At 42.5% G+C, this 19596-nt stretch overlaps 1 protein-coding gene across 5 annotated transcripts in view; it reads right to left on the minus strand.

The window, feature by feature from the left end:
• The window catches only part of smad6b (SMAD family member 6b), a 60849-nt gene that overhangs the window by 18826 nt on the left and 22427 nt on the right, over positions 1-19596 (minus strand). For 2 of the 5 annotated variants that reach the window (XR_008570363.1, XR_008570362.1), the window contains exon 4: positions 4749-8035. Coding sequence is in view for 1 of the 5 variants with exons in the window: in XM_054775793.1 (XP_054631768.1) it covers positions 7494-8035 (542 nt within the window). In the remaining 4 variants the exon portion in view is untranslated. Of the gene's footprint in view, positions 1-129; positions 8036-19596 lie in introns of those variants that run through there. The other 3 variants (XR_008570365.1, XR_008570364.1, XM_054775793.1) reach the window with 2 other exon arrangements.

Consider the following 19596-nt stretch of genomic DNA (forward strand, 5'->3'; position numbering starts at 1 on the left):
GTGCAAAATTGATTGTTTTTACATTTTACTGTTAAGTAAAATACGTGAGTACGTGTATTTTTTTTTATTTATTAGGGACAATGCATATTGATGAACATCAGCAGACAATACAGATGTAAATATGCCAGATTATAGCACAACTGCTAGTTTCCATCTGTAGTCCCCTGGCAGGTAACAGGAAATAAGAAACAATGTAAAAACAATACACAATAGTCAATAAAAGACCAAAATAAACACAGAACATGAAAAGGCTTCAAGTGGCCACAGACTTGGTTTTGTTTCATCCACTTTTTGAGATTGGTTTTGAAAGATTGTGTATGTCTGAGAATCTCTTATTGTTGATGGTAGGCTGTTCCAAAATGTTGCTCCTTTTACTGACAGCACTATTTGTCCGATAGTGGTACTTCTGTCTGGTACCGCACAGTCCCCACGAGCTGTGGCCCTCGTGCCCGTCCTGCTCACAACCTTCAGTTGAATAAAATCCTTCAATCCGTGCAAAACTTTAAAAACAAAACTATTTTAATAGCCTTTTTAAAGAGATTGTATAGATTTAATCGTTGTGCCAGCAGCAAGAGACCAAGTTGTGATGCAGTTTTGTGGGGAAAAAAATCATCGAGTGTAAAAACATTCTTGCGGCATTCAGCGTCATAAAAGGTCTTACCTGTCTAAAGTTTTGAACATTAAAATTGACTGTATTTGTGATTTGTTTGACATGTTTTTTGAATATTAACATAGAGTCCAATGTCAAGCCGAAATATTTAAATTCACTAACTAGAGCGAGCGCCACACCTTCTAAGAAGACACTGGAGTATTACAGTTAATAATGTTAAAATATTGCCTATTAAGTTAAAAAAAAAAAGTGTTAGGATGAACAATTTGACCCTGGAAGTCATTCTTTTTTAATTTACATTATGTCTTACGGGAATGTTTTTTTATAGACTGACTATAAGGCCTTTTTTTCACCAGAGGTCTGTAGGTTGGGAAAGTTTTTGATAATGTCTCATTTTTTAGAAGAAGTGTGGAAAAGAATGAGTTTAGTGTTTTAAAACACCGTAAAAATGTTACAGTGTCTATAGCAACAAAATCATCCTTTTTTTTCTTTTTTTTTTTTAATAAGGCGATTTTTTTGTGGCCTGTCATAAGTAAATGTGGATGAGAGCATGACAGGAAATGACTAAGTGCAACCACCAGATGACAAAAAAAGGAAAAACAGGTTAATTAAAGAGCTGAAGGAGTTGTATTTCACCCAGCCTTTTTTGTGAGTAAGCAAAGTGTTGCCCGATAGCCGTCTACAGAAGTGAACATAATGATGCAGGATGTAAACAGGGGTTAAAGACTTGAAATAACGTGCAGGCCACATGAGCTGAAACAGAAGCAGCGATGTGGACATGTCGAGGAGGAGGGAAGCCCACATGAGCAGCACCCAATCAGCCCCCATGCACTCAACCACCAAGAGCTTCACGCCAAACCTCAGACTGGAAGCTTGGAAGGCAAAGCGGTGTGACTGCATTTCCTGAATCCACCCCATTTAAACTCACAATATGGAACATATTAGGAGGGGGGGGGGGAAAAAAAGAGGGGGCGGATGGATGGATGGGGGTGGTGGGTGGGGGTCAGCGATCCTAGATCTTCTCTTTTACAGCTTCTCGGGAGAAAAAATGTTCTAAAAGCACAAAGTGGGCCTGTGGAGAAGCAGCAGCTTGACACCCTTTCTTCCATATATTCTGGAACATATTCCAGAATAGATCCCATGTTCCAGAAAAGCGCCCACTGGTTGAATGCATGTCAGCATGGCAGCATTCATGTGCTATTGCCTCACAATTTAGATAGCGGGGTCTGCAGGGATTTGATTATAGCCTGTAAAGCAGCTCTATTAAAGGCTGCTATAAATTAGAGGCCTTTTTGACACACTATCGCACATGCACACACAAACACACACCTCTCATCAGTGAAACTCCTTTGTGCACATGAAAAGAGCACACTTCCTTTGCAAGTTAATGTGATTAAAAGCATTTCTGCAGCCTTGTAATTAAAAGCAAATATAATTGTGAGGACTGAGCGTTGTCACACAGACGCCTGTTTTGTGTCACCACGAGTGTGTGCGCGACTCCACTCGGAGAAGGTCGGCAGGATTTTGCCGGTTTTTTTGTAAGTATTCGCCAAATTGTTTTTAGCATATCTCTCTGGCATAAAAGAAAGTATGCTTGCGTGATGTGAATCACACAAGGTGATACGATGTTGATATATGCCGTCAGAATTTTGCCAAAGGGAGTGTGTGTGTGTGTGTGTGTGTGCATGCATGCGCTCACACTGTGGCATTCTTTTAACCTCTGTGGAAACTCACTAAAATAAATCCTTTTAGTACGTCAGAGAGGCCCCTGGTGCACCCTGTAATTACCCGAGGGCGGGAAGGGGAGCGGGAAGGAGGGAGCGAGGGAGGATAAGACGTGCAGAGGAGCATCACAACTGGTTTGTTTTTTGCCTTCCTTCTGAGAAGGCAACAAAATGTTAAATCAGTGCTGAATTGAAGGCTGACTTGGTGGCTTTAACTACACAGTGGAACCTCCAAGGTTGCTGCTTGACTTGTAATTTTACAATATTTCTTCTCATAGGAACATTTGAAGCTGAATTCATCGATTCCAGTGTCTTCCTCCTAAAACCACTAAACACAGTACAGGCAATGTTTTAAGTAGCATTTTAACATTCTCAACTGCCAAACCAATGTAAAAAGAAGCTAACCACTGTGTAATAAAACGAAAATAAAGTAAAAATACTCAAGTCCGACGGCATTACTTTTACTGTTTTGACCCGAATGTAGAAAAGTCTGAAAAGTCGTCTTGAAATCCGGGTCTGTTCCATGTAAACCAGCATGTGCACCAAGCCACTTTTCCCAAAACGAATCAGAGTGTTGATTTCATCTTAAAAATATTTTCATATAAAATGTGTTTTGAAAAACACGTTTTATAATACCATATTTTCTGGACTATAAGTCACACTTTTTTAATAGTTTGGCCAGTCCTGCGACTTATGGTCAGGTGCGACTTATGCATCAAAATATACATATATATATTGATTATAATTTCATATGTTTTAAATGGTAATTCATACTGACTGACATGAACCGAGTACGTGAACATTACTGTCGACGGCCGCAAGTGGGCACTCTTGGCTTGGATTCAGTCATGCGGAATAAAATCGGGAGCTCGGTGAACTTGCTTACCCGTAGCTTGCTTGTTGGACTCGCTGGCTTGCTATGTTAATTTAGCCTATTCAGCCTCCCAGGTATGTTCTGTGTGCCATTGTGTAGTTGAACAACTTGCCTTTCCAGATGAAATTTCGGTTCTTGGTCTTGAATTTTGTGAACTCACTTACTAAATAAATGTTTTTGACTGATGTTACTAGTGTGGAACGAAAACACCGTAGTTGTTAAGGACAAGTATCCGTTACGGATAATGCATTTTTGCCGAGTACAAGCATGAAACGAGTACAGCTCATCATTATCCCTAATCGTGATGACAAAAAATCCTCATTATGTATTCACTCTTCACGCTGTGTGATTGGCCAGTCACACACAGCGACCGCCCCTCCATAGACATATACACAAATGTACAGGGACATAACATTTCAGCTATTAGCAGTACACTAAACACATTGAAATAGCATGCTAACAATATAATGAAATGGTAGCGGTGCTGACGAGGCTAACTGAGCTCAGCAGTTAGTGACCTGCTGGATGCTTAAGGCATACATCACACAATACAATATCACGGTGCAAACAGCGTCTAGCGTTCAATAAATGAGAAATAACCAGGTTACTGACGTTTATAGACGCACACTGTTAGTTGAACATCAAAAACAAGATCTGTGTTACGACAACAACTCTCAAAGCTCCGCGGTTGCCCTGGTGCATTCATGTAGCTTTACAATTTTCTTCCATTTTCACTTAAAAAAACGCCAAGTGTACCATTACCTGTGTCTAGTAGTCTAAAACCACATAATGACATGTGTTGGGCGGCGCAATATTCTACCCGTTTAAAGTAGAAAATTAGGAGAGCAGCTCTTCCTGGCGTGCCATCCCATAATCCCCTGTGCGAGCATGGATCCCCAGTGCTCCGGCATGTATCAGCACGCCCTGCAAAGTGGCGAGCATGGCAGCTGCGAGGAGCTGTAATTAACACCCTGGGCAGAGGTGAGAAAACTGTTGTGGGCCGGTTTTCATGAGAAGGAAGACCAAGAGCAGGAAGTTGTTAGCTCTGTGTAATGTCACCTTGTCTCCTAAGGTGCTATTACCTCACTGCTGGCACCAAGAACTCTAAATGGAAAGGGCTGTTGGATCATTTGCAAATGATTGGAACAGAGTGTAGTACGCCAGGCGGTCATGGCGGCCAAACCTGTGCAGGGCATACTAAGGAAGTGGATGCCGAGTTGACAGTCTATCCATTTAGAGTCCTTGGTTGCTACTTTTCCCATACAAATGTGATTGGCCTAGCCAAGCCTAGCTAAACCTTTTTGAGTGGTTCCATATTTGTTTAAAATGAAAACAAAATGTAGCCAACTTTAACATAAAAAAAACTCATCAGAGTTCACATTTCAGCATATGAATGTTGATTGCTCAAAAGGAATAGCTTCTTGGTCACTTACTTTCCCAAAAGCGACTAGCAACAAATGTAGGGACTGGTATTGGGAGATGTAAAAGTGAAAGCACGTATTGTTCTGAGGTTGCTGCCGAGAGGCCCGTCCCGACTCACAGTAGTCTCAAGTGGTCAATGCACAGTCAGCCCCGCAGCACACTATCTGCCTCTCCCGGAGTCACCGCCTCGGCGATTAGCGTGTCACGGGCACCGAACACATACCTAAAGTGCAGTACAGTTATAAAACATACTGCTATGCTCTCATTAATTACATAGTTTTATTTTACAGTGCAGTAACTTGCGTCAGACTCCAAACTCCCTCACCTTTTTTGTCTCCAGCGAGAATCACTGCATACGCTAGCCTACGTCCCCGTCCCTTGTTCAGCCAATCAGCAGTGAGAACGCAGTCTAGATGCATTCATGTACTTGCGGAAAGTCGGATATTTCACAATATTTTCGAAAATGCAAATTTCCCCTATTTCGGTGTTTAAAAAAACAAAAAGCTCGGCAAAGGGCTCCGCAACAAGGAGGCTGAAGAGCCGCGGGTTAACGATCGCTAAGTAGCTTCTTCGCTTTCAAATTCATTTTACATTTTTTTTCCCAACAGTTTGGGACCCATTGCTGCCATTCACGGGCCAGTCCAGGTGCTAGCTATGTCGATGGACATTGTATGGGTGCCCTTTACAACTTTTGACAAAGAAAACAAACAAAACAATGTTTTTCCTCGGTAGAAACTGGCATTTTTGTCGGTTTTTGACTCCTCGTGTCCAGGTGTGCCACCGTGGGAAAAAAAAGCACTAAAAAATAAAATTATGTTTTTGTATTTTGTAGTGCCCCTGTCCTTCATGGGCCCTTAGAAAAAGCATTACTGCTTATGTCTATTGTGAACTAGCATCTTCTTTATAGAAACAGATTAATTGAGTGACTAAAAACGTAAAAGAGCTCCATGTTTTGCTGCAGGCTTCTAGGCGTCAGGATAGGCTGCAGTCTGAGGAATGCACTGAAGCTTTGGCAGCACACAACTCTAATAACAGGCTTTGGAAACTCTGAGCTTTAAAAAGCAGCAGTGCACACACACACACAGACACTCACATGCACCCTGAATCTTAAGCACAGATATCACAACATGATGCATTTTTTCATTATTGTTAATGTGAGAAAGAAAGAGCCATTCTAATAGCCCTTGATCTGTTTAAATACGACTTCAAAATGGCAACTTGTTTTTTGGGTGACTTCTACAGGAAATGATTGAGGCGCACTAATCAATACCATTCCCAAAGCTGCTTACATGGACTTTTTCCTTTCTGTGCGCCATGCCGAGCTGCAGTGCTCCTATACCACAAACTTACAGACTCCTCATGAACTGTCACTTGGCTCCCTCTGTCTAATTAAAGCCCCTCTTCTCGTCTCTGTGGTGGCTTGTGTAATGTGCCCACTAGGAATCTTATAGCTGCTCGCCCACCCCTGTATAGCATAATTGTCTGCTAGTTCCTCTCCAGTGGTGATGTGGACCCTTTTTTCCCATAACAGAGACACAAAGGAGGAGGATAATGGCCCCCAGTTGTAGGGAAGTGAGTAGAGGCAGAGTGGAGCCACTCCTCTCCACAGTGTTGGCTCCAGACAGACAGCAGGCCTGGAAGGAGGCTGTCTGATCCTCTTGATGGAGGGCAAAGAGCGAGACGCAGCGCGCAGCAGCACATTCAATTGGAAATTGTATTATCAGGTTGAAAGAAAAACACATTGCGCTTCACAAACTTTTCAGAAACTGCTTATCGCAACTTGATGCTTGTCCATTAAACCTCATAGCTGCTCAGTTGTGAACTCATTAAAGCAGAACGAGAGGAGGTGAATGCCTCCTTTGCTGAATGCTGGCAAACATCTACACACACACACACACACACACACACACCACCAATCTGACAACCGAACACTAGCAATTATGAAGGAAGCCGGCAAAACCCACATCCACTCTGGCAGCAGTTTGGAAGATTCCAGCAGGCTTGTAAAAAGTGCACATTCCAGCATCACAGAGGCCGTCTCAAGTTGCTGCAGTTGCGCCCCCCACCCCTGCACGTCCATTGTGAGACCTCAAGACACTCCTGAATTGAGATATTAGAACCTTTGAAAGTGCGCAGCCTTTTTTCTTTCCACTGCCACCATCTCATCACTATGGCTTCTTAGGACCCCAAGGACATGCGGGACAGTCAAACTACATTTGACACTAGTGTCCCTTACATGTAGCTAAGGTGAGCAAAATATTAGAAACAGCTCTCAGTAGGATGCACCTGTACACCACAGCAAACTACAACCACAAGAAATTAAAACCTCTCATAAGTGAGCATTATCATCTTCGGAAGGCAGAATTTTTATAGACGTCCTTAAAATTGTACCTGGTGAGTGTATATCTAAACAATTGAATCGAGCCACTATTATTAATGAAAAAAATGTTTGTAACCATCAAAAGCACTAATGATAAAGACCAAAACAAAGGAGCTTATTATGCGAATACTTTATTATCAATGTGTGAATGGTGTTAGCTTTTCATCTGGATATTAATAGTATATCAAAACTATACACCAAATCCAGGCTCATCCTAATTTTGCTGTATAATTTCTCAAGTTGGTATTGAAATTTTCTTTCTTTTATATATATTTATATATATAATATATATATATATATAAGCCAAAGTGCATTTTCCATTTTTTTTCCTCTTGTCCATATACACATTGCACCATACATAAATAATGACATTGTAAAAAGGACTCCTTATTTACAAGTATAATATATATATTTCATATAATATATAAAACTTTATATTAAATCTAGGTAGATGATATTTGGGATGGTCTGTGGGGGTCCGTGTTATCTGTGGCTGTTGAGGAGGATCTCCAGCCAACATGGGCAGGATGTGATGAACTGTCTGGAGTAGCAGGGCCCCCAGCCCTTAGCAAAGCTGATACGCACGCTGTTGGGGTCGTAGGGTCCGTCCAGGAGGTCGGCCTCGGCTGTGTGCCGCAGCAGACATGATCGCTCGTAGTCAAACACCTTTATGGAGAAGCCTGGCATCACCTTGCGCACCACCAAGCTCCTGCTGTTGGGCATGTCCAGAGTGGGTGAGTTGACAAAGATGGGGTGCTCGCTGCGGTTGTATGCCCACACGCCGTCCGCCTCTTTGCTGAGGAGGATGCCGTAGCCGATTTTGCCGCGTGTGCGCTGCACCGTGCTGCTGCGGTGCTCCAGGTTGAGCTGGCCCAGGCAAAAGCCAGTGCCCTGAGGTAGATCGTAGAAGATGCTGACGGAGTGCTCGTACACTGTGTAGAGGCGGCCCACGCGTGTGCGGTGCTCCCAGTATGCCACATTGCACCAGTGGCTCTGCTTGGGGGCATCAGGTGACATGCTGGCATCTGGAAGACATACATGAGGGAGACGCTCAGGAGTCAAAACATAAACAAAAGCAAACATGGCTAGTAAAGAGGAAGGATGAGCTATCTCTTTTTTATTGGTGGGAGCAGATGGCCACACCATAAATACTGAAGGGGGCACTCAGGACGTTTACATGCACACAATTGGCATAAAAACAGCTTTTAAGCGTGCATGTAAACACCTTAATTAGATCATGTTTGGCTTTTTAAAAGTCCGATTAACATACCTAGATTATCCGATTGGAAACCAGTTCTCTTTCTTGCATATGTGTAACGGAACGGAGCCAGCATCCTGAGCATGCGCCAGTCTCCACAGCCAGATATAACTCGGAATTAATTGTGGCCAAGTGGGTCATGATTATGCAGAAAATGTTTTCTGTGTGCACATTACTAGTAGTTGTTCAAGCTAATTTTTGGTGGTTCTATCTTTAGCTACCATCAAAATTGTCGTTGTGTCCCTCAAGAATGTGGACAAAAACAAGACAACCATGTCTTCCGTTAGAGGCATAATTACAGTACATATGAATTGAGGACGCTGAACAGTCGTACTTTGTATTGTCTCTGTGCAAATTGCTAGCCATCCAGCTCAAGATGCGCGTCATAAATCGAATAGAGGGCAACAGTTGTGTCTGGCAGGTAAATGTTTTGCATAATCACTTCAAAGGAGACATAATTTATAGCACAATGTGGCTCTTAGAAGTCCTTCTCATGCATGTTTGCAGTCGAGGCACAGTGACAGTGTTGCCAGGTATTGTAAGAGAAACAAGCAAAGAGCTCTCTGAAAACAAGCCCAAAACAACAGGAAACTTGCAAGAAACTTTACAAAAAGCCATGCCTGAAGTCGATTATAATAAGCCTACATGTAAATGCCGGCCATATGCTTTGTATATATGTATGTGACCTAATAGGTCAACCAGAAAAGCCAAACATTTCCCCCCGCTCAAAGGAGCATGAGCGCCATCTAGTGTTTTGGAGGCACCCAGCGTATGACTAATAATCGCAGTGACTATAGCGCATATAAACAGGTCACGCTCAGGTGTGAAAAATGGAGAAATCTAATTATTTCTGCATCTGACTAATTTAGTGCATGCAAATGTACTGACTGGATCGAAACCTAAGCCTTGTATAAATATCACTACGTGCATATCCATCTGACACACACACACGCAGACTATACATATCCTGAGAGTGTATGGAGGTCAGTCAGAGAGAGCACCTGCACTTCACACCACCGCCTCAAGAGGTCACTATAATGATTTAAACACGAGGCAGGACACACTCACTGTTTCCACTGCAAATCATAATAAAACGAAGTCCAAAACACCTTCTTGTCAGAGAGGAATGAAATCTCTTATATGTGATATATTCCCACGTGGGAATTTGACCCAAATATTCAGGGAGGTGTTTTGCTTTCTTTGCCTTTTTTGGGTGAGTTTTCCAATAAAAGGAGCAGCAAAAAAAACCCAAAAAGTATTCACAAAACAAGAGAAGAATGATATCCACCAGATGTTCACTTCTTTTTACACTTTACAATGACCTAGACTGTTTTATAGCACGCAAACAGCAACAAGTAAACATAAATAACTGAAATTGCACCTTTATCCACATGTGATTTAAAGACAACTGCAAATGAAAAGTCCATAACCCGTTCTTGTCACGCAGGAATGAATTCGGCCTCTCCCAATGGTCTCTTGACCAGTAAATCCGCTTGCTAATTCACTTTTCACGGCTGCTGTCTGTGAACTCTTTTCAGCAAACTCCAAAGTGAGTTAGTGCTCCCCCGGTGGACGTCCATCCTGCGTGGACTGGACACACACGCTTGCACGGTCGTCCACGCTGCCTGTGTGCACACCTCATAAAGTCTGAGATGTGGTGTAGAACAGGCTTACATTCATATTGTGTGCCTTTTACTCCTTTCTGTGTTCTTCCCCTGCACTCTTCTTCCTCACATTCCACAGGAGTAGGGGCAGGGGGTCTCCCTCCCCCGCTACATTACTCTTCCCCCTGCTGCGGGCCCAGGGACAGCATTCAGCTCCCTGACAACTTAGCACAAGCCCGTGACCCGCTGACCCCCCAGCCTTCATGCTATCAGCTCCCATTAACTCACACACAGAGTGATGCCATTATTTTGCTTCACAGAGTCTATTGGCACAGAGGATTTAAAGCCTGAGGCCTGTGGCCCCATTCCTTTCAGCCTGTGTGCTCTCGCCGCGTAATGACCGCCCGCCACATTAACAAACACCTTTAAGGTGGAGCACCTCGCATCCACGTGGCAACAAGAAAATGTCTTTGTCGGCGTCTGTGCTGCCTTGCCCGCGTTCATAAACTTTGTGGAAAGATTAGCAAAAAGCCGAGTGGTTCTAGGCTTTCTGTGCAGTGCAGGGGGAGGACCAGAGTGGCTGAGTGGGAATGGGGGCTGCAGACAGGCTCTCTGTGTGTTTGTGCACACACTGATGGCTGAAATGACCCCCCCCCAACCCTTCATGGGCCCCAACATGCATGTGCCATTAGTGAATTCCACACTGCAGCTCCTCCAATCTGCGTTCAGCGTTTACTGCAAGCTGTCTGTACAAAGGAGAGAGGCCTAACTTGTTTATGGCTCTCCACTGTCTCAAATCAAATGGAGCCCGCACATCAAGGTAAACTTTGAAAGTGTGCACACAAAGCACTGAAAGGCCAAAAGGCTGGCGTCTCCCCTTTAGGCCCTGCCCACACGGGAATATTCATGGGATGTTTTTTTGTTTTGGCAGGTTGAAAAAAAATTTGCGTCCACACTGCGCATTAGTAAATAGTTGCATCCGGGCAGGATCGGATCACTTGGTGAAAACTATGTAATACACAAGGCTCACCTACGTGTAGTGCAGACAGAACCACATGACACAGCGACTATAGAAAAAGAACACATGCTCATAAGTCCGTCGTCTTCCGGTTTCCAAGGCTCCTCTAGACTTACGAGAAGTGGAATTACTTCTGCGAGTCATTTTGGTAGTGTGAGACAAGAAAATACCAGGAGAATGTCGACTGCGGTGAGTCATGCCAGTCGAAATATTCAGATATGTTGGCTTGTCGTCAAAGCTCACTTCTGGTCACGTGACGGCGGGTGGCCGGTGATGTCATCATCAATCAGCAGATCGCTCGTCTTCATGGAAATGACGGGCCGACGTTTTCTGATGTTCCCACGCTGGAAGCCGTTAAAAAAAAAGAAAACCCAGAACGCCTTTTCCGTGTGGATGAGAGACTGAAAGGATAAAATACTTTGCCATTTTGACCTGAAAACTTTTCCATGTGGATATAGCCCCTTAGACGGGAAGTTGGTCACCACTATCTACTTTTCACACGTAGACTTCAGTATGACCGAGGTGCGGGCCAGTAAGAGGAACAAGCAGGACAAAGGTTAGAAATGTACCTAATGTTAAGCCAGCCAGAGGGAAGACAATGAAGGCATCGCGAGCCAGGCCTTTTCCTGTTGCTCACTTGTGTCGAGCGTTTACAGTACGTGTGCTAGTGCACACGTGTCTGCTCAAGAGGGGGAGAGGAGCGAGCAGTGTTTGTGTTTTTGTCCTCAACTTGTGTGTTTTGACTACGGGAGGGAGGGCGGCGTTGAGGTGAGTGCTTTGAGAGAAGAACTCATTAGGATTTCTTTGACGGAGCACCACTATCAGCAAAGTAGCTGCATGCATCCTTTGAGATACTCGTCATTTACATACTGTAGTCTGTGTTTCAATTCTCTTGTCGTGGAACCTTTGAAGCTGAATGCCCCATTTGGGAATGTGACTCAAATATTCAGGGGAGAGATGCCTATGTGTTAAGGCGTAGTCCAAAAGAACGAGAAGCCTCAACACAAAGTTTTAAGAAAGGAAGAACGTGAGAAGAGAAATACGGGTGGCCCTCGTATCACGGCATTTCGTAGTTACATAAATTAATAAAGATATAATAAACAATATAATGAATAATAAAAAAGTCATTTGTTCTATAAACACAAGACTTGCTCGAGAAATAGTTTCAGTAATCGCAGCAGGTGAATACATGCGCCTCGTCTTGTGCAGCGCGGACAAATACAGTGTGTGCGTCATTCAAAGCCACATGGAGTGAATAACATCGCTTATTCATTAACGTATGTCTCCCCAGCACAAGGCGGGCTCTTCAGGTGCAAATGCGCCAAGGACAAGAAAAGCGATCACCGTGGAAGTGAAAATGAAGACCGTAGCTCTGAGAAAGGAGAAACACCCACCAATATCGGTCACGACCATTATGAAAGGGTAATAACATCGCGCAGTGGTGTTGTTACTGCTTTATTTGTTCTCCTGCCTCTTCTACTTCCTCCTCCCAAGGAGCCTCAAAGTAACGGGAAGGAATTGTTCTATTATTTTTTAATTACTGTTTCATTTAATTTTTGCATTTAATGTTTTTATTCATATATTTTATATGCACTTCAAGTGTACCGTGCGACTGACTTAGACCTTAATGTAGGTATAATATAGGTCAAAAATCAGACGCTAAAAATCGAATTACATCACAGTCTAGGAACGGAACCCGTATGCAACCAGAGGACCACCTGTATACACCAGAAGTAACATGAAGTGGACTCACGTTCAAAGCAGTAAACGTCATCAGTTGTTATCCACGGTAAAGTAACGTGTTTTGTTGTTTTCTCTGTTTAAAGTGATTAACTTCTTTTTACACTCGTAAAAAGAAGGCGTGAGTAAGGACTGTAAGAAAGTGACATGCATGAGGCGCATCTGAAATGCAAATCAAATTTGCATTTTGTCTTGCGCTGTTCTGCTTTCATGCATGAATATGAAAAGTGATTGACTTACACGTCTTCTGTACACTTCTTCATGAAAATGTCAATTTAAACATTACCTTTACAGTAGCTCGAAGTTTTATAACGCCAAATTTAAATTTCCAGTATTTCAATTCAGTTCTATTTGTTATTATTTCTCACAACAACAGTTATCTCCTGGCACTTTACTCATGAAGGTCACACTCATAAATCAATCAACCAACTGAAACCCCACATGAGCAAGCACTTGGTGACAGAGGCAAGGGAAAAACTCCCTCTGGGGAAGAAACCTTGAACAGAACCCAGGCTCAGCGGGGCGGCCGTCTGTCTCGACCGGTTGGGTTGAGAAAGAAGAATCGGGTAGAGGGATGGATGGTAGATCAAGCCAGAAACAGGAGAGTCTGTATCTTAATCCAAGAAACAGAGGGGTTGTCTCAGATACATATCAGCGTATCAGGAGTCAGTTCTAACTATATGCTTTAGCAAAAAGGTGGGTTTTGAATTTACTTTTAAATAGAGAGAGGGTGTCTGCCCCCCTTGATTGTGTTGGGGAGATGGTTTCATAACAGGGGGGCCTGATTACTAAAGGCTCTACCTGCCTTTTTACTTCTAAAAATTCTAGGAGTGGCAAGTAATTGTACATTCTGGGAGCGCAGTGTCCTACTGGGTAAATAGGGTAAATATACTGGTGTCTGAGCGTGTCGTGCTTTATATATAAGGAGAATTTTAAACTCAATTGTAAATTTTGCAGGTAACCAGTGCAGCGAGGCTAATCCGGGTGAGATATGAGCTCTTCTTCTGGTTCCGGTTAAGACTTGTGCGGCAGTATTTTGGATAAACTGATGGGTCTTTAACGATTTCTTAGGGCAACCTATTAACAGTAAGTTAGAATAATCCAACCTGGAGGTCACAAAAGCATGAACACGTTTTTTGGGCATCTGGTAGCGGCAGGAGGCATATTACAGAAGGCATATAATAGAATGTCATATCTAGAACTCAAAGTTGAAAAAAGAGGGGAGAAAGATTAGTATATATGTTTTTCAAATCAAGTCAATGATTCATCACAGACTTTTATCCAAGTAAGATTAAGACACATCCATTGAAATTGACAAGAAGTTTAAACAATTCAAATCTCATGATGACAACAAAATCTTTGCTCAGATGGGGGTAATGTTACAGGGATTCCCTTGGTCCATGTCTTGCCCATCTAAAATAAGTTAACAGAAATCTAAAGTTGATGAACAATCCCGGTAACAAATACACAAAGAATGGCAATGAAAATGTAATTTACTTGCTGATAAATGTCAATAAATGTAACAGCGAGCAAACAGCGATAGAGAGCCAGGAAGGCAACACACAGGCCGTTAAAATGAGACACGAGGCGATGAATTAAGGAGGGCGTATGTCTTACCTCCCCTCTGACCACAGCGGAGGCACCCAACTCTTTGAATCCATGTTGGCTCCCTTTGACAGGGTCTGCTCTGGGTGGAGCCATGACAGGATGGGAGCAATTACTGGTGCTCTGCATCCATTTAACCCTGCCACCTTTTAACAGCTCTGTTTCCCCATTAGTATGGTAGCACATGTTATTATTGTTATTTTATTCTCAAAAGTCTCTCCTCTTAGTGTCAGTCTCAGAGTCCACGTACGCAGTCACAACATGGCCCCGTACACTTCCTCTTCCAGCCACGCAAAGGAGTTAATGAGCTGCAGCATGTTATATAACCAGACCCAAAGTATGCTTGTCGCTGCTGTACACTTCATGACCCAATACTGTATATCTGTAAACAAGCTTTAAGGTTTTCTTTTCCTCTAAAGAACATAAGATCCATAAATGGTTACCAGATTAACAGACTCTTGGATGCGGTGCCGCCTTCGCTGACACTTAAAGACATTCTCTAAGCTCTGAGAGGTCTTTTTTGTCATTTAACTATCTCTAAAGATGCGCTGCATTGACCGGTCTGTGAAATTAAGTGACAATTCATCAGTTGAACTTGTCACAGTGTGACCAGCAAACTGAATGAAAAAACATAGCAAAGATTGTCTATATAGGATCTGCTTATTAAATGCAGACCATTATAATTATTTATTATTATTATAACAATTATACACATAGTTGTTATAATGTAATGAAAAACACATTAAGACACTATTTAATGGTCATGATGGTCCAATTTAATGGTTGAATTGAATTTATTTAATGGTCCAATTTATTATGATCAGTTACAACATGAGATTGATTAGTGCATAGAAGTGGGACACTATTGATGTGTATGTAAAATAAAGTGTGTCCATCACATTCACACTTTTTCACACTTTGCTCTCTGTTTAAAGACACCATGCTGTTTAATACAGTCATCCCTCGCCACTTCACTCTTCAAATTACATGATCTTTCATGGTTGAATAAGGCCTAGTATTAGTACAAAAAAATGCATATTGAAACAAATTGTATGTATTTTTGCCCAAATTAAGCATTTTTCAAGTATAAAAATTGTTACATGAACTAAAATACAAATGTAAGGCATTAAGAAGACGTATTCAAAGACGCCATGAATATGTAGTATTCAGTAGGCGTCAGTAAGGTTACTGTAATGTACGGTGAGACACTCAAGCGCCAGACTTGATCTCTGGAACAATAGGCTTTTATTGCAGGTTTGAATTATCTCACTACAAACACAATAATCCAACTCTGAAGCCCGGATATAACTTCCTGTCCGCCTGCACCACAAAGCCTGGAACACATTTACAGTAACACACACAAACTAAAGGTGACTATATGTTGTTATTTCATGTCTACAGGGCTCTAATGATGTTATAAACCTACTACTGCTTAGCAGAAATTCACTTATCACAGTCAGGTGTGGAACCTAAGCAACGGATATATATATACACAGTATATATATATATATATATATATATATATATATATATATATATATATATATATATATATATATATATGTATGTATGTATATCTGCATTAAGAGTTACAAAGTGACAACAATATCCACTTCATGTTTTTCCATGTCTTTCTGTGTATTTAGACCACACATAATAAAAACGTTGTTGTGATGTTCAGAGTGTCCCTGAATGCATCTTGCGCTCTTGTAACGAGAATGATGAGATGTGTTTGCGAGTTGGAGATAAACATATTGTGTTGGAATTGCACTGCTGTTGATGTGTTGATGTGTAAGAATAGCTATAAAAGAGCATCATAGTGTGTGTGCATCTGTGGGTATTCTACACCGTGCTTCCTTCTGCCGTCAAACAGAGGTGTGCATGCGTGAATTATACTTAAGAATATAACGTAATTAATTAAATAAATGAGTTACCGTTAACACGTTATTTTTGACAGCCCTATGCGGAAGATGAGGATATGAAGATTAAATGAGTAAACATTCACTTTCTAATGTTATCAGATGTGTGCATATATTTGCTCAAGCGTCAAAACACTTTAACTATCCCCTTAAGGGCCATTTTAAGTAGATGAATCACAATTATTCACACAGTATAATGCAATTTTCTGCAATATAATGCTCCCCCCCAATCTTCTTATAATCATTAAAGTAATTATTTTAAATTCAAAATTAGGCATGTGATACAGGCAACGCAAACACAAAATGCATACCCCATGACTGTGCAATTAATTTCATGTACTTGACTGTGGATAAAGGCTAGCAAATGGAGGAGTGTAAGTTTTAATGTCAGCCCACAAATGAATTTAAGGACCAGAGTGCATGAAAGAAAAGCAATAGGGGGTTGGAGGTGGTCTAGTCCAGGTTAAAACACAATTCCACAGGGAGAAAGAGATGAATGGGGGGCCGAGTGTCGGGGACAGGCAGACAAACAACAGTTTCCCCTCCATCCTCCACAGCAGGCCACCTCCATTACACCTCATCTCTGCTAATCCAGAGTGGAGCACAAATATGAACTCATTCCTCCACAACTTAAAAAAACAAAACAGTTTCCAGTCCAGCTCTAAGAAGCCCAGTGAAGGGGAGGAGTGGAAAGGGGGGTAGCAGTCTCTCATCCTGTGCCAAGGATTAGATTCCCCTCCGGCTATTTGTCTCTCCCAATGAACTGATAGGCTGAAGCGGTGGCTGGGGTGAGGCTAAGGGGTGCAGGAGGACTTTATGGGTCCTGTGTGTTGGAGATGGTGTAACATTTAGATTTTTTTAACCCAGTCTGACCTATGCATTCCTTAGCACCTCTCCCATCCAAAATTATTCATGCTTAAAATAACATAAGTTTAGAGTACGCCTTTAGTTCGGCGCACAATGGCCCCAGTGGCAGACTAGAACCCTGAGGAGGCAGCATTTAGGCTGGCGTCTGTGCTATCTCTGCCATCAAAGTCAGCTTTATCAGTCAGACACGCCAACTGAAGCTGCTTTTATATGTCTATGGATTTTTCTCCCTGAGGTCTGGTCTTCTAGGCGGAGCTGGGGGAGGGAGCGAAAGAGAGAGATATGTGCTCAACAAAACACAGCTAGGGCACAACTGAGAAACTGAATCCAGCCAGCCAACAAGCCTGGCTGAATGCTTTACATTGTCAACCACTTCCTCTCCACTTTCCCGCCGTTTCTTTTTCGGGACGACCCTTCCAGCGAGGAAAAGTTCTGTACCTTGTTAGCTCAACAGATAACTAACACAATCCATAAATGAAATGAATAAATAACGGAAAGGGCATGGGATGCCAAGGGGCTAAATTGGCAGGAAGGGAAGAGAACTACTATTACTACTACTACTCATTTCCTTTGTGTCCTCCTAAAAGTGTCAAAGACGTGGCATTCAGGAGAGTCCTTCAGGGCTTTTTAAAGCGTTGTCACAAATGCGGGAGGTGCTCGTGAATGTCACGTCTACAGGGTGCCTTGAAGGCTTGTAGATGTCCGAGAGGGCAGGCAGCAGAGCACCGAAAGCAAAACACTCAGTGAACATCCTGCCGGGTGGCTGTGCCCTTTGACCTCCTCCTACAACCTGTGTGTGTGCGTGTGCTAGTGTTTGTTTGTGAGTGTGCAAGGCAGATTTCAGCCAAGTAGGCTGGAACCTTTGCGTAAAGAGGACCCTGCACATTCCTGAAATCTCCTCTCCTCCCTCCCTGCGCCTCCAAACTTCCTACTCTGGTTAGGACATGAGGGTGGGGGTGTTACTTTTCCTTCAGGGGTTTGTATCGAATATTCTCTCACTAATGGTTTATGTTTCTGTATGTTTTCTTTTGTTTTTTGCGTAAAAACAACTAATAGTACTTTTTACATTGTGCAACTGTGGCCGCCTGTTTGGAGTGGTCGGTTTTGAAAAAGAGTCCTGTGGGAGACTGTGACAACTGTGTTACATTCAGAATGGGAGAATGGTATTTACTTCTCAGCAAGAAGACATTCTATTTAAGAGAAGGATGAGGGCAGCAAGAAAACAAACTGCTGCAGCAAAGTTGAGACTGTAGCGTCTACAACAAGGATCGCCAACCCGTCGATCGTGAGCTACTAGTCGATCTTTAGGATTTTGCCGGTCGATCGTGAGAGCATTTTGAAAAAAATGTATTATCATATGAGTGCCCTCACCTCCCAGAGAGCGACCAACAGGCACGCATTTTGTCTACTGAACACGCCCGTACGCCTCGCCGCTATCCAGGCAGCAACCCGATGTGTCTGAGTTTGGTCAAAGTACACGTTTTGGATGCGTTTGGTGCACAATGAGGTGTTATACTTTGGGAATCATTGCAGCTGAAATGTAAGTTTCACATAAATTGTCTTTGTCACAAACTTTCTCAAAATGATGGTGTGCAATCGGGCTGACATTGATACCAGATCATGTTTTATACACAACAGGCACGAAGAAAGTATTTGATCGTGTAGCACACGACACACAGCTAGCGAGCGCACACTTGCTACCGCTCACCTCTCCCTACTGGGACAAAGAGACTGAATGACTGACAGGAGGGTTCACTCAGTCTGTTCATTCCGCTATAGAACCAACACATCCACGTGTTGAGACAGAGAGAAACCTCTTGTCATCCAGCTTGTTTGATAGAGAGCGAGAGGAGGAAAAGAAACACGCATGCACAAGTCAATATATCGAGACCAGCAAAATGGTCGACTTCATTTTTATTTGCGATTAATTGATTTATTGATTATCATGACAGTTAACGTGACAAAGTTCTAAAAACACCTAAAAAGATGCAGGTAATTAAAGCACATAATGGGACATACCTGTTCCGCCAAGAAAGCCCAATATTAAAACACCACCAAAAACCTCTAACAAGGTTTTATATACATGCTGTAACCATGTAGTAACAGGTACATTCATGATAACATGTAATACTTACAGTATTTTGCCGTATTTTGATCATTTTTAAGCATTACCAGAACGTCCTTCCTGGCCGCATTGACTTCACATAGCAACATAGAAACCAACGCTACACCTCGCCTTAACTTTTCCAAACTCAAAAACAAAAATACAGCAGCAGCAGCAACTCTAATATGTAGCGTTACCTTTCGGTAGTGGCCTGAGGCATTGTGAGCGCGGCACTGATCCACTGTGGGTGAGTGTGCAGTGACGCCAGTCGCTAGTTGGCTGGTAGCTAGCCGGTGTGGTGTGGTGAGGTGTCACTACACCAGCAACATAGTTCTTCGGCATAACAATGTTAACAACAATAATAATAGCAATGTCGCTGTAGCTTGGTTAATATGCAGGTCACATTATGTAAATAGGGCATCGTTGGCAGTTTTTGGAGGTATTTTTAGAAGGCTTTATAGGCGGAATAGG

This window comes from Dunckerocampus dactyliophorus, chromosome 5 (genome assembly GCF_027744805.1).
Source record: "Dunckerocampus dactyliophorus isolate RoL2022-P2 chromosome 5, RoL_Ddac_1.1, whole genome shotgun sequence".
Taxonomy (NCBI): Eukaryota; Metazoa; Chordata; class Actinopteri; order Syngnathiformes; family Syngnathidae; genus Dunckerocampus; species Dunckerocampus dactyliophorus.